A 14,512-nucleotide genomic window follows, 5' to 3' on the forward strand; every position below is an offset into this window, starting at 1 on the left:
AGCTAAGCACTGACATCAGACATCGCTGTTCCACCAAGTCAGCTGCAGTCATATGCAGGGACTGCACTATGTCAACCAAGACTCCTCAAAACCAAAAATAAAACGTGCTCTTGTCAGCTTGCAGGAGCTGAGTTGATTGCATCAGTGGTCTCAAATCCAGATAATACTGAAAAAATCACCTTGTTTTACACTTTTTACAGGCCTTTTGTAGTACTGTGATCATTTGAATATCGATTTATTTCTTCTCTATCTCCCCCATAATCTCAACCTCCATCTCTAAGATGTGATGTCTCCAAATGTTAGGTCTGCTTTGAACTCTGAAAACCTCAGATCTTGAAGGGCACATAAGAACTTTCACAAGGGTAGAATCTTCTGATACTTAAAGTAATCATCTTGAGATAAAAAAGGCACTTTTTTATAAGTTACAGTCTCCAAAAAAGGAAGAGTTCTTTAAAACATTTTATCTGAGTCGGCTCTTGTTAATCCAGTTCGTTACTGCGTAATGAATTTATTAGTCTGTTAACTACAGAACTGACAGAGATAATGACAAACGTTTACTTATAAACCCTTCACTGCAGTGTTTCTTCTGAAGCCTGTGCTTTGTACTATGTTCTTAATAAAATCATAGTACAGCAATAGCATGATGAAATAAAGATCACCTGGGCATTCATTTTTAGTAGCCTAAGTTGGCTTAACTGTGTAATAATTTATTTGAAAGCTATAAGCATCAGAGGCAAATCCAAGCCATATGCAGGTTTAATAAAAATAATTTAGATTCAGTAATCTCTTGTCAGCCCCCAGGCACTTGCCCAGGTACTGCTCAGGTGTGGAGTTTGCTGGAAGTTTTGCCAGAGCTCTGCAAGTCTTTGAAACAGATCACACTGTGAACACCCACTCCCCACATGCCACAGCTTTACAGCAAACAGCCCGTTTCTATAGCTGCTGCAGACACTCTTCACTCGGTTTTACATGCAGCAACGACGACCCCTAATGGTGGAATATTTCTTTTGCTGAGCAATACGCAGAGATTTTTGGTTTTAACGTATAAATTACAACTTCCTCTCACAGACCACCAACAGAGTAAACTGCTTGATGTTTACTTGAACTGTAGCAGAGATGCAGCTTCTTTGCCCGTTTAATTCTTTCTGACTTTGTACATGGAAGCATCAAAATGGAAAAGTATATTCTAGATCTAAGTGCTTTTTTTTCTGAGGCAGACTATCTTGCAGAAGCAAATTTCAGTCACACTGGTGTGAATACTCCCTGCAGAAAAGAGGATTTTTCTCCAGACCCAATCAGCTTTATGGCAGAAAGCAAAGACCATGCACCCAAAAGGCTTCTTTGAAACCTTGTGTCAGCTTTCAGGTAATGCTGCAGTTGCAGCATCTGTGATACCCAGTGATCTTTTCTTCAGAATCAAACAATCACTAACATCAAAAATAATTTTCTTATTCCCCAAATTATAAAACAGCATGTTATTCTAGTATTAATTCAACATTTTAAGTGCAGGTAGGGTGTATAAATCTCATACAGTTTTCATATTCTGAAATGCTTGAAGTTTTTTGTTTGTTTTTAATCCGAGCACATCTCAAAGCCTTTAATCTGAACTGGAATCTATTTCTACATCTAGATTGGGAAGAGAAGGTAATTTTAAATTGTGTTACAGATGCCAGGTACATAAAACTAAGTCTCACTTTCCTTTTGGGAGAGATGAGTATCACTATCTGCCCCATTTTAGCTTGCCTGACACTTCTATCTAGAGCAAGATAAAGAACAAGGTAACTGTACTACCCAGGCCTGACCTAAATGTGTCATTTTTTCCCAGGTTGAGATAAACACACAGCTCTTAAAAGAGTTGAGAGCCCCTGTCAGCTTACTGATTTGTTTACTTTCTTTTACCAATATTATAACACAGAAATTGCACTAGATTTCATTTTATGTCTACAAAGAAGCCTTCACCTAAATAAAAAAAAAAGTAGAGATATTTCCAGCCTGCTCAGGAAAAAGCACATCTCTTTTTGCACGGTAATAGTAGTTGAAATTACATGGCTAAGTATCTACTACAAAAAAAAATACATGAAAACATGCTTTGCAAACATGACTTTACTGAATTGGCAATTTGGCTTGGACAGCGTGGCGTGTAAAATCCATTTTTAAAATTTAGAATCTAATCATTGATTTTTTTTTTTAATTACCTTTATGACTACTTTCAGCTATTTTTTTTGGTCAGTTTGGGGTGTTTTTTTTTTGAAGAGTCATAATGACTACCAATACTTCATCACCCCAGCTTACCTTTCTCACATCTGAGCTCTTTGGTTCTGTTGTCCAAGTTATAATTCTAGATACAGCAAGTCTTGTCTCACTGGAGTTCACAAAGTCTGTCGGATCCATCTGTCTTGCCAAGGACTCGATATACTTCAAGATAGCAACTTTAACCTGAGAAGTGAAAAGAGATTTGTTAAGCTCATGAGCTGGCAAAGACCGATTAACCCCATAATAAACTGATACCACTACAGATTGAAAAGATTTATGTCACGATGGGGGGGGAAAAATACCCCTGTGACACACTTCCGTGGCTTGTTTCAAAAATCAAGCAACTTTCTACCCTAGATACATTTTGCACAGCAAGAGTCTAGAATGGTACATCAGAACTGGCCTGAAAAACATATATTCTTTTGTGTTGGCATAAGCAAATCACCACACTGTTTCCACCAGTGGTTATTGCTCCAGGTGCCAGATAGATTTTTTTGGTCTCAAACCAAATGCCTCATGCTAGAGTCTTGAAAGATCCAAAATTTGGGAGCCTGATGAAAGAACACTTGAGTCATTTGGCATCCTGTATATTCTCATCTCTGGAAGATAGATGTCTATGACTTCCATAGTTTACAGTGCTCCTATAGCCTAGAAACAGCAACCTCCTGAAAAACAGTCTGCACAACAGTATCCCTTTGGAAGGATTTAGTAACAGAAAGTGCCTTTTTGTTTTTTTCCTCCAAACCCTACACAGGCTGTATCGGATTTGTTTGAAAAGCACTTGTTGAGGAATGCCTAGGGTCCCAACTTCCCAGTCATACAGACAGTGTCTGGTCCTTACTGTCCCGCACAGCCAGGTTTTGTTCCCACCAAAACCAGGGTGAAGAGAAATTTTTCATGTGTAAGCTTCAATACACTCCAGACCACTCAAAACCCAGCCCTGTCACTTGTAGTAAGTGATAGGGTTATATTTTAAAGATATTTAGATTTCTTAATACGGAAACCAAAAGGAGTTAATCAAAATTGTCAATATTATTTCTATACAGGTACTTAAATTAGTTAACTTATCATGAGTTTTTATGGTACGCCTGACATTGTGAGCTAAGATAACCACATTGATGCTTTTGCTTTAGTGAAAAAGCTTTTGATACTGACCTTCAGGTTTGGTGTTTGGGTCTGATCTACAATAAACCTCATCAAAATGTTAAATTGTTGATCAAATGGAAAAGAATCTCTGTTAAAAAAAAAAGGCAAAAAAGAAACACAACATAAATTTTCAGGACCAAATACCTTGATGCATTAAAGCTTACACAATAGATTTCAACACCTATCATGCTTTTCTTAGCTTTACCATCCACCAGTGAAACTCCAAGTCTAATGATCAGCTGATTATTAATACTGGAGAAAAGTGCCAAATGAACACCTTTATACACTGTCATTCAATACTCTCCGTACATTTATCCATTTTTTTGAGCACCTGTCCATTTCTTCATCTTCCTATTTCCAGGATAAACTGACCTTTATCATAACAGTGTCCTATTCTGGAAATCCTTAGAAAAGGATATGGACTACAGAATTGGTGTGAAAATCACAGTAACATTCAAGGTCTTACCTCGACATTATTGTTATTTGCAGTTTGAAAAACATGAAAGATGCTCTGAACTTCGTGGCAAAGCACCGTTCATATTCTGAATACTGTAAATATTTTTTTCCCATGAGTCAAAAAAAATTGATATCTAAGCACATGCACACAAAAAAAATCAAATTAATCAGTTACACGTTTTAAATGTTACACTTTAAAGTTATCTATTTAAAAAAGAGACAAGCCTTTTCAATTCAATGCTTGAAATACTGTGACATGACTTTGTTCTCCTTTATTCTGCTATTCATCAAGATTGAGCCCTCAAAATACATGGCACTGTTGGGTTTCTAAAATGTTCATTAGATGCCTTCTTGTAATCCTGCAGAAACCTCCATAACATTTGCCATCTGAGTACTCTACCTGGTGACATCCAGAGCTTTTTGAACTTTTGCCTGCACAGACCCCAGCAGATCTGCTCCCATTTTCTTTAGCAATTGGGTCAGGAGAACAAAAAGCCAATCCTGCAAGTCATCTTTATGAATGATGATGAAATCAACCAGGGTTTCCAGAAACATGCTGAAGACCTATATAAACAAAGCAAGTGTCACAGAAAGGAATATGGTGCTTTAAATAAAAATAATCAAAAGGGAAGGGGGTTACAATCTGAGTTTCAGGATGATTTTGTTATAGACAGTTTCAAGAATGAATGATTTTAGTGACTACGTTGCTCTGGAGGGAAAAACAACAACAAAACCAGACACATCTAAAACAAGACACATCTAAAATGTGTCATATTATAATACCACATGAAACGAATGAAGGAAGGGGGTCGAGTACACTTACTCTCTGTTGTGAATTCCACGGCAAAGCAGGCCATGCAACAAAACAAACCACTCGTTAGCACACATAGTGATCAAAGCTGGTCGTTCAGATGCAGTTTGTCAACAGATAAAAGATGCATTCATTCAAAGTTTACATTTCCTTAAAACACAATTTCTTCTTCAGTGGAACCACTTAAAACATATACCTTGGATCAGATTCAGTCTTCTCAGTCATGAAAGTAACATGTTTATATACATTTATACGCAATGAAGTTTATATATGTTCAACACCACAACTAATGAGTTTGTAGCAATAACTCTATAAAAGCAGTGAGATGACAGATCAGCACTGCCACAGAGGACATACCTGAGTCTAGTGTGCAATAAATCCCCACCTCACTCAGAAATTGGAAATATTTTGCAGGTATATAGCTATACCTTCACCCTTTCCACAACACACACTAAACCTCTGAGAACCAAAAATATTAAGACCTTACAGTTAGGAAATGCTACCCTTGGTGAGACCTATGGGACGGCTTGTCTAGACTATAACTATGCAAGACCTGTGAGAGGTGACTATGCCTGCCCAGAGGAATTCCACTTAACAAATGTTTATTAAAATTGGTTTACCAAGTAGCCTGAAGTACAAATATTCATACAATTCTCAAACTGTATTAACCCAACTGCAGAAGTTTTGGTTTTTTACCCAGCCATCACTGGTTGCCCTCAGGAAAGGGCATGAAACTAATTTTTCCTTCCCTTCTCTCTGCTACCATTTACCTGTCAACCACTGAGTCTCAACGTGCCATTGAGCCCAAGCTCCCCATTCCCCAGCCTGGTCCTTTTTAAGAGCTGTCTGTAAATTCATGCCATGGCCTTTTTAACACTAACCTCTGAAGAAGGCAAAGTGGCTTAAGACCATGCTGCTGAACTACAGCTCATTACCCTTCATGGGCCTCACTCTACTGTGTAGCACCAAGACACTCCCTAGAGAAACACAGATAAAACCATCTTCTCACTCCGGGAGCTGACATCTGAAAGGCATTAGGCTGCTCCTTGGGAAGCACGGAGTAATCAGTTCCTAGCAACATAAGAGAGACTGAGACCCATCCCTCCGTTGTAAAATGGATAAAACCCAAGGTTTATCAACGCCAGCTTCCCCGGCAGATGGCAGGGGTGGAAATACGAAATATTCGTCTCAGAGCAGGATCAAATGTGCGCACACGGTAATGTCAGAGAGTGAGCCAAGTCTTTGTGATCTTACCTTGCTGTGAGGGTCAGCAAACATGCGAGTAAATATTTCACATAGCCTTTTTAACTCGACTCGGCTAAAATACACAAATAAAACATGAAGTTAATGCTGAAAATTTCGGTTGCAGAAAAAAACCCCTAATAAACATTAACACCCAAAAGATCTAACCCTCTTTATTTAAATGTTACTTAAGTCATACTTATGAAAACTGTGCATCTAGGCAAAGCCTTAACTGGCATTTCAGTTCAACTGCTGGGATCACCAGTCTTACATTAAGAAATTTAATAAATGTATTTTGAAATCAAAAGCCAGACATTTTCTGTGGCTTCTACTTTCTTCTATATTTTACATGACAGAAGACAACTTGAAATATGCACGTATCTGCTGCATCAAGGTCACTGACTCACTGAAACACAGGTCTTAGGCAGCTTAGGAACAGGTTTCTGGAGTCTACTTTGCGTCAGGAAATTCAAATTTACAAGTAAAATCAGAACTATCATGCTGTTTGGGTATATAGTAATTATAAATATTTTGGTCTAAACTCTCAGTTGCTTCAGTGAATACGGTGTGATTTTAGACTGATGTAACAGACACCAGAACTGACTGCAAAATCTGAGAGCAGGCACACCGAGAAGACAAACATATAGAAACAGAAAATAGATTTAGAAGCAGGCAACCCAATAAGTTAGAATATAATTAAATCTATGCACAATCTAAGTTACTACTGGAAATTGTTAGGTGCCCAGTAATGCTCTTTAAGCCCGGGGAAGAAAGAATGATTTAGGGGTCCCCTTCATAAGATAGTCAGTTTGATTTCAAATGTAGAACTCTTTGGTCCCAGTTCTTATTTGCAATGTATTGAAAACACGAGTCTTAGTGTTCCTGCAAGACAAACTGTCAAAGAATGCAGAAGTTTTGCTTGTTGACTGTGCAAACAAAAACAGAGCAAGACAGTTAGGTCACATCTCCTGCATACTATGGATGCAATTAGGTATTTCCCACAATTACTACGAAACTAGAGCAACTAATGAAGTGCACACGGATTGCTCAGAGAACAGTCACATTCTGACTACAGGTGCTCTCTTTCCAGAAAGACATTAATTCTACAGTCCAGCAACTTCTCTCTATCACTAAAAATAACAGGCCAGAATATGCTAGTAGTCTACAGATATTTTATGTCACTTTGTTTATAAGTAAAAAAGGACATTTTTTCAAATAAACCTATGTATGAAAGGCTGATCAAATTTTAACAGAGCCTAAAACCAATGGTCTTAGAAGTCTGATGTGGAGGGAAGTCTTTGTAACAACACCATAGCAAACTGTCAGCTTCATTCAGGACAAGACTGCCCAAAAGGAGCACTCTACAACGCTCTCCTGACTTGATGCAGATTGCAGCTCTCTGAATGAAGTCTTATTTGCTACTCTAATGAATTTTCTTTCTGGGCAAAGTTTACATGAAGACAGCAAATATAAGCGTGCCTCTTTCTAAAAGCTCATGGACCCGAGGTAATAATGAAAGCACGAAATTGAAACAAGCAATGGAAGAACATTTCCTTAAGGAACTCGACGGTCTTGTTTTATTCAAAAGACCTTATATGGGGAGACTTTAGAGAACTAGGCCACATGAAGCTGTATAAAACAAAGACGACAGGTAAGTGCCGGACCACTTTGCACGCACATCTCTCTGGATAAGCAAATCCCAGCTAATAGAGGACCAACCATCTTTCAGTTCAGTGTACTAAAGAAAACCTAGGCACGTCACTGCCTGTTATTAAACTTGGTACACCACAACAGGAGACACCAGGTTTAATTAGAAGACGGACAGACTTGCCCCTTGGATCAACGACCTCGATGATGTTCTGCTGTGGGAACTAACAGGACGATAAAATCTAATCATTACAACAGGCATCAGATCAGCCCTGAACCAAGGAGGAAGCAGACCAAATGCAAACCAAAATTAAATATAATCTAGAGAACTAAAACCACTATCAAATTAAGAAAATAACTCTGCAGGGGTGTAGTTTCTGGGAGAGGTTTATGAATTATTCAGGATCAAATTTAAAAAACCAGCTAGGTTGAAGGACTAGTGACAGCAGTACAGTTCAAACACTGCAACCAGCAGCGTTGAAAACAACGGTTTAATTCGACCAGAATTTCTGCTAAGAGCTACTGATCTCAATAAACAGCCCATCATCCAGCCTCTTCAGCATTTCCTCCCTTGAAACTATCTTCAACAGCACTCAAAACCTTGGTAATAATCCTCACACACCTTTGTGGCAAAATCAGTCACCCAATTTTTTCATACAGCTATACGAGGCACCACAGTTTTTCCAGACAGTTCATTAAAATAAAGAAAAATAAAAAAGACAGTAGACATGTGGGAAATAGCTTTTACAAGACTTGTAAATAGACCACATCAAAAAGCATCTCTGATCTAGAGACTCTAACTACCCATATTAAAAACCTGTAGCACTTCCCACTTAAGGATTGTATCAGATCATGTGAAGTGCAAGAATATTTTTATGATGACAAGAGAATAACCTTTCCAGGCCTGCTCTCAGCACACTTTCTTTCAGCCTGGCAACATGAACCATCAAACATTTTCAGCCAGTGTGAAGGCCTTTTAAAATGGAAACAATTGCAGAAACCTAAGCAGGTGGGCTATAAACCATACAACAACTACTTATAAACTTGGTCATAATTTAAGTACATAACTTTCATAAAAGGAAGATAAAAATGTTGCAGCTATTTGCGAATGTCATCTTCAAAGGAGCCAAGAGATAAACAGCTTGTTTTCAAATACTTTCACCATAAACCAAAGGTGAGAAGCCTGTGGCCTAAGAGTCAGTTGACTTCAGTTAACATGACCTGTGGCCATACAAAGCTTCCACATGACTACTGAGTGATTCTAAGATCTGTTTTGATGCGTGACACACCAAAGGTGTTTGAAGTGCTTACACGACTTTCAACAAGAGAAAAAGGTCTGCCTCTCCTATCATAAAGCAAAGTTTCAGAGTTGCTACACCTATTCTTTTGCCTCCAGAAACCTCCCTCTACATTATGAACTACATCATTTATAGGAGACTAAAGCTCCTGATAGAAGATTTTTCAAGAGTTACAAATAATGTCTATAATTATACCTAACACAGTCTTCATAGTCAAAGTATACCCAACATACTGAGAGCATTGTCTGATCTCATCTTTGAAACACACACCCTGACTCATTTTAGAATAAGTGCAGTCAGTGTTTGCGCTTCACCAACTAAGTAGCTGGGGAAAAAGAAATAATTGAAGGTTCAAACAGACTACTGTCAAAAGGGTACCACCCTTTGAGCGCATTTAAAATACCATCATTATGAGAAATCTCACTGTGCTGCAACAAGCACCTACCATTCGATGTCTTCATGAGACAGAGTAAAGCTAAGAGAAGACAGCATGTTTACCTGAGTACTTTCTATATCACTGCTAAAAATTAGCATGAATTATACTGATGACATAGCAAGAGTTTTTCCAAAAAATAATTCAAGTCTCACATTGTGGAGACAAAGCCTTCAACAGGTGTGAAAGACACCGTCTGTCTCCCTAAGGTAGGTACATACTATTGACTTCTGTCTATAGCTCTCTCTCATGAATGACTGAAACTATAAAACTATCAAGGTCACCTCAGTGTCCGCTGGCTTTTCAGTAAGTTCTGAAGCCCTATGAGCCCCTCTTTCCTTTCAGACCAGTTGGAGCTGGCACAGTGGTTCAGGACCTCAGCCACATCTTCCGTCTGCCGCAGGTAGTGTGGAATGCCCCCGTTCCTGGAACCATAGGAGCGCTCCGAGCAAGCACTTGATGCGTCACTGTTAGCATCATCATCAGAGTACATCCCATAGGGTTCATATCTTCTTCTCACTGGCTTTTTCTGGAAAAGGGGAAACTCAGTAAGTTATATACAATTACATCAATGCCAAAAGAAAAACATTCCATCTGTAATCACTAAAAGGAAGACTAATGCTATTATTCTAGTGACATGAGTGTTTTAAAGATGTCACGAAGCACTGCCTGCTTACCTCTCACAGCAGAGCAAGACAGATCCCATGGATTTCAATGAGACTATCTGAGTGACTAAGAGGAGCAGGGCCTGCCTCCCCAGCATGAAAGTGAGATACTTATGCCCAGAGGAATTAGCTACTGGTACTGAAATCCTATGTTATTTTATTGTCAGTAATGGCCAGTTCCATTATTAGAGATTCTACGATGACACAACATCTACTCCAAGAAAAAAAAAAATAAGGAAGAAGAAGCTGAAGGAATCTGTGCTGGCATGCACAGTCACTCTGATATTGATAATGAAGTGACTCTAGAAATGCACTGGGATATAGAAAATGACAATTTCTCTGTTAGTTTGGGCCAGGATTTTTCCAGAGATCGCTAAGGGAGTTGAGTACTCAAATCCCACTCATTTCCATAGCATGGAATTAAGAGAAGCTAATTCCCTTAGGGATGTCTTTGACAGCCTCAATCCTTACAGAAGAGATATCTGACTACTTATGACAGAAAAACAATTTGTATGCTATACTACAAAACAAACTCTCAAACGAGCCTTAACAGAACAGCGTTGATAAGACAATGTATCAGAAGAAGACTGTCTATATTCTAAAGTGTCTGCTACAGAATTCCTCCCAGTGTCCAGTCCTGCAGTTCCTGGACTTGTGAAGCCAGCAGAGTTTTGCTTCCACTAGGACTGCAGGATTGAAGCATAGAAATTAACTCAAGTGCAATACCATGGGCGATAGCAATAGGGTGGGGAAAGTTGGAAAGTAGAAATAAAAAGTCAAGAAAGCACTAGTACCTTGCTCCTGGAGTCTCCTAACAGCTGTAGGCAGGAAAATATTGAAGGGTGGGAAAAAGCATAGAGAATTATGTCAGAAGCTTATGTAGGGTTTGTTTTTGCAACAAAAACGTATAGCAAATGTGTCTTAGCAAATTAAAAAAAAAATAAATACAGTTTAAGCAAAATAAAAGCGGGTATAATAATGCCTGGCTATCTCCTAACTGTTGCACTTCTCACATAGCCTACAATTTCTATTAAGAAGCTTGGGAATGAGATTATCTGATAATTTTTTTAATGACAGATCTATATACAGCATCTCTTTGCTTACTTTCCAGAAATGCAGCTCTGGAAGATAACAGTTTTCAGTAACGATTTATTTCCAAGTAGCAGTTGATTTCAGAGTCTTGGAAAGAAATTCCAGTGTCAGGAAACCACTATCTACAGTACAGCACATTTAATCAACTTCAGTTAACCAAGTTCTCTTTCAACTCACAGTTCTTACACCTCATTTTTTTGAAGCTTAGCTTCCCTGACTTAAAGGCCTTACTTAACTGCAAAGTTTCCATCACTCTTTGAGCTCTTCTGACACATCTAAACACTGATTCCCAGTATAGACATTGTGGGTCTAGGCCAAGTCCAGCTCTCAGACAGAAGTAATGGATCCAATAGGAATTGTTCACAGGGGACAGAGGTTACAAAATGACCCACTGCGTTTTAACTGAGTATTTGGCTGAAGCCATCTTTGGAGAAGTTCTTTTCATTTCCTACTACAGGGAAAAAAAATACTCCTCTGAAAACAAGACTGCTGGGTGAAAGCTGGCATTACATTACTCTCTGAAAAGGAGCCTGAACAAAGTTTGTAAATCGCTTGTTGTGAGAAGACAACTGAAAAAAAGAGCAAATTGGGGTGGTGAGAAAGAAGGGACAACAAGATCACATTGCATCCCCTAAAGTCATACAAATTCAGACTGATCAGTCAAGTCAGCAGCAACACTTAGCTTCCAACCAGACTTAAGGATTCCCTTTTTAAGTGTTCAACTCCAAGATTTTAACATTCCAGTTAATGTCATTTAGTTTAAAAAGTAGAATATTTTAAAAGGAACTCTAGGTCTAGCTAAAGATTAAGTCACATCCAAAAAGATCTCAGTGACCAGCAGGGAACTGAAACACTATGACCCTCTCCTCCCTCAAGAAACCTGCATTTGGCAACTGCTCACATTCAGGGATACACCCTGATTCCATTTACAGAAGCAAAACCATCACCTATAATTACACCCTGAACTGCTCTGGTAGCAAATTTGAGGTGCCGTGAGCAGAAATTGGCTCACAAGCTGTTGTATTTGGTAATTAAAACGCCCAGTAATGATGCAGTCCACTAAATGCAACCGTGTCATCTATTACATAGAGCCCGAACTTTACAATATTCACAAATATTATCTTTCTTTAAATGAGAACGTGGATTTTGTAAAAAGTGACATTTATCTAGGAGTACTCTAATAATCATCTAGAAATGGAGGTGACATGAGCTGGGTGATAGCTGAATATAAAATCAAAAACGTTAGCCATCCTTAGGGCACGTGAACTAGGAAATGGAGAAAAGACACCTATCACAAACTCCAGGGACACAGTGATCTGAGATACCTGTCTCAAGATCCATCAGGAAATCCTCCCTCAGCTCAGGTCTAGAGTTGGGGGAGACCCAAGGTACATTCATACCCCAGCTAATGCTGTACAGCAATTGCTCCCATCTCTACACATCCTCTCACTCCCAAATACCCAAGGTAAATCCAAAAGCTTATCTTAAGAACTCCAAAGAGCAGAAAACACTTTCTGGGTTCTAACTGAGAGAGATTATAGTACAGTAAGATTATACAGGACAAAACTTTTAAAAATTACAAGAAATTTACTTGGAAATGCATCGAATACTTGAAAGTACTAGCAGCGAACTAGACAAATACTCTTCAATTCAACTGCATGAGCTGGTACCGATTACAGGCACGCCAAGTTACGAGCTGATCCAAGTATCTCGCCAGGTGCAAGTAACACAGGGCAGGAACCGGCAAAATTCTCAGTTCTTGTTGAAACTTGATCTGGAATCAACACTAACAGAGAACACTGTGTTTTTCTGACACAGTCTTCATGCAGGTAATGGGATTGACAGAAATCCCTGACCCCGGGTGCCGAGCACCCCCAGCCAAGTGAAACACAAACAACTGATTTGACCCACCCTGTAGCTCTAGCACCAAGCCACAGCAGTCTGTTTGCTAACAACTGGGGAGAGTTAACATGGAATAACAAAACAAATACTGCTGCCGATACACCCAAAGACAAAACAGCAAAAGATAACCAACTCTACAGAATTCAGACACTGGCACAATTAGAACAAAGCTATTCAGAAAGAGGAGAACGTACGTACAGGTAACTTCAAGCCACTTTCCGGTGTCGGAAGCATTTTGTATTTTTCCTCTTACCAGTGCATCGGCCACAGCAGCCTCCAGATCTGTGCTTGTGCTCAGGACTCGCATGGCATTCACAGAAGCAGGCATCCTGCCTGGCTGTCCGAGTCCAAACCGGTCTGCACAAAAGACAACATTGAAAAGGACTGTTAAATGAATTCACATTCACTTGGAATCCTAATCAGGTGCCCAAGCAGCTCTCCCCACTGGCCCTGGGAACTTGCAGTGCTTTTCCACTAAGCACTCTTGTCCACAGCTCTAGAGAGTTTTCCATTAGAGTAAGAAACAAACTATTGTTTGTTGGGCCCCAGAGACAATTTTGGGTCCTCGGGGCAGCTTTTTAAATTTTTTTTTTTATTTATTTTAAGCTTGAAAGCAAGGTATCTATTTTGTGTTTCTTTTTACACAAAAGTTGTTTGAAAGTTAATTTTAATGTCAGAGGCAGACATGCTGGTCCCAGTTTGGCATACTCAGAAATCAAGAGAAAGCTTCTTATTAACTCCAGAGAGACAGAATCGTGCCCAGTGTCAGAACATGTTAATACCTGAGCAGTCATCCATCCTGCAGTTTTTTCTTAGGCAAGGACCAGATTAGCCTATGTTTCAAGGCTTGATTAACCAGTAGAGTATCCCTCTACATCCCAGAGCATAAAAACAAGGCTTATTATTTGCTTGTCAAGTGATTCCAATTTTTGTTTTATTGCTGTTTTCAAGAAGCAGCTTAAATGCCACTTAAAAGCTCTGATATAACAAAATTGATTTTTTTTGATCAAACAATGCCCTTCTCCCTTTGAATTTGATGGCAAAGCTCTCAATGGCATCCAAAGTAACAGGACTGAGGCTAAAATACCATTTACACTCGTAATACTGATTAGTTTACTTTATCATTTGCCCAGTCTACTGAAAATGTTACTGAAATTAGTTTTGTTGGGCAAAAGGCCAAATTCAGAAAGGCATTCTAGCAGGTATATGACAGAACCAGTGACTTAAGTATCAGGGGCCAGGGTCTGGCAGCACAGTTCTTCCGGGACCCTTACTGGGATCCTGGCTGTGGTCTACAAGCAAAAAGAGATTGGTTTTGGCATTGAAATTTTAGTTCTGTGTGGGCTCGTCTTTGGGACGACTGGGAATATCCCTCCTGGGACATACCTGACACCTCTGTCCCCTGCACCCACACGTGCCAGTAAGAGATTTGCCAGCAAATTCACTGGTGAACGAATTCAGCTGCATGAACCCATTTAAGAGACCTTCAGCCAATCCACACTGGAGGCAGTCATCAAGCAGCAAGAGAGAGGGACCAAGTCACGCAGGTTTCTTATCAGTTCATCTA

The 14,512-nt window shown here is 39.3% G+C and overlaps 1 protein-coding gene across 1 annotated transcript in view; it reads right to left on the reverse strand.

The window, feature by feature from the left end:
- The window catches only part of CLASP1 (cytoplasmic linker associated protein 1), a gene marked incomplete at its 5' end in the record, with an annotated part of 68,748 nt that overhangs the window by 38,420 nt on the left and 15,816 nt on the right, over nt 1–14,512 (reverse strand). Inside the window, 7 exons of the mRNA XM_009875217.1 lie at nt 2,293–2,436; nt 3,409–3,487; nt 4,256–4,419; nt 4,679–4,681; nt 5,921–5,984; nt 9,571–9,815; nt 13,199–13,302. Coding sequence (XP_009873519.1) covers nt 2,293–2,436; nt 3,409–3,487; nt 4,256–4,419; nt 4,679–4,681; nt 5,921–5,984; nt 9,571–9,815; nt 13,199–13,302 — 803 coding nt within the window. The remainder of the gene's footprint in view (nt 1–2,292; nt 2,437–3,408; nt 3,488–4,255; nt 4,420–4,678; nt 4,682–5,920; nt 5,985–9,570; nt 9,816–13,198; nt 13,303–14,512) is intronic.

The sequence above is a fragment of the Apaloderma vittatum genome, unplaced genomic scaffold (genome assembly GCF_000703405.1).
Source record: "Apaloderma vittatum isolate BGI_N311 unplaced genomic scaffold, ASM70340v1 scaffold20648, whole genome shotgun sequence".
NCBI lineage: Eukaryota > Metazoa > Chordata > Aves > Trogoniformes > Trogonidae > Apaloderma > Apaloderma vittatum.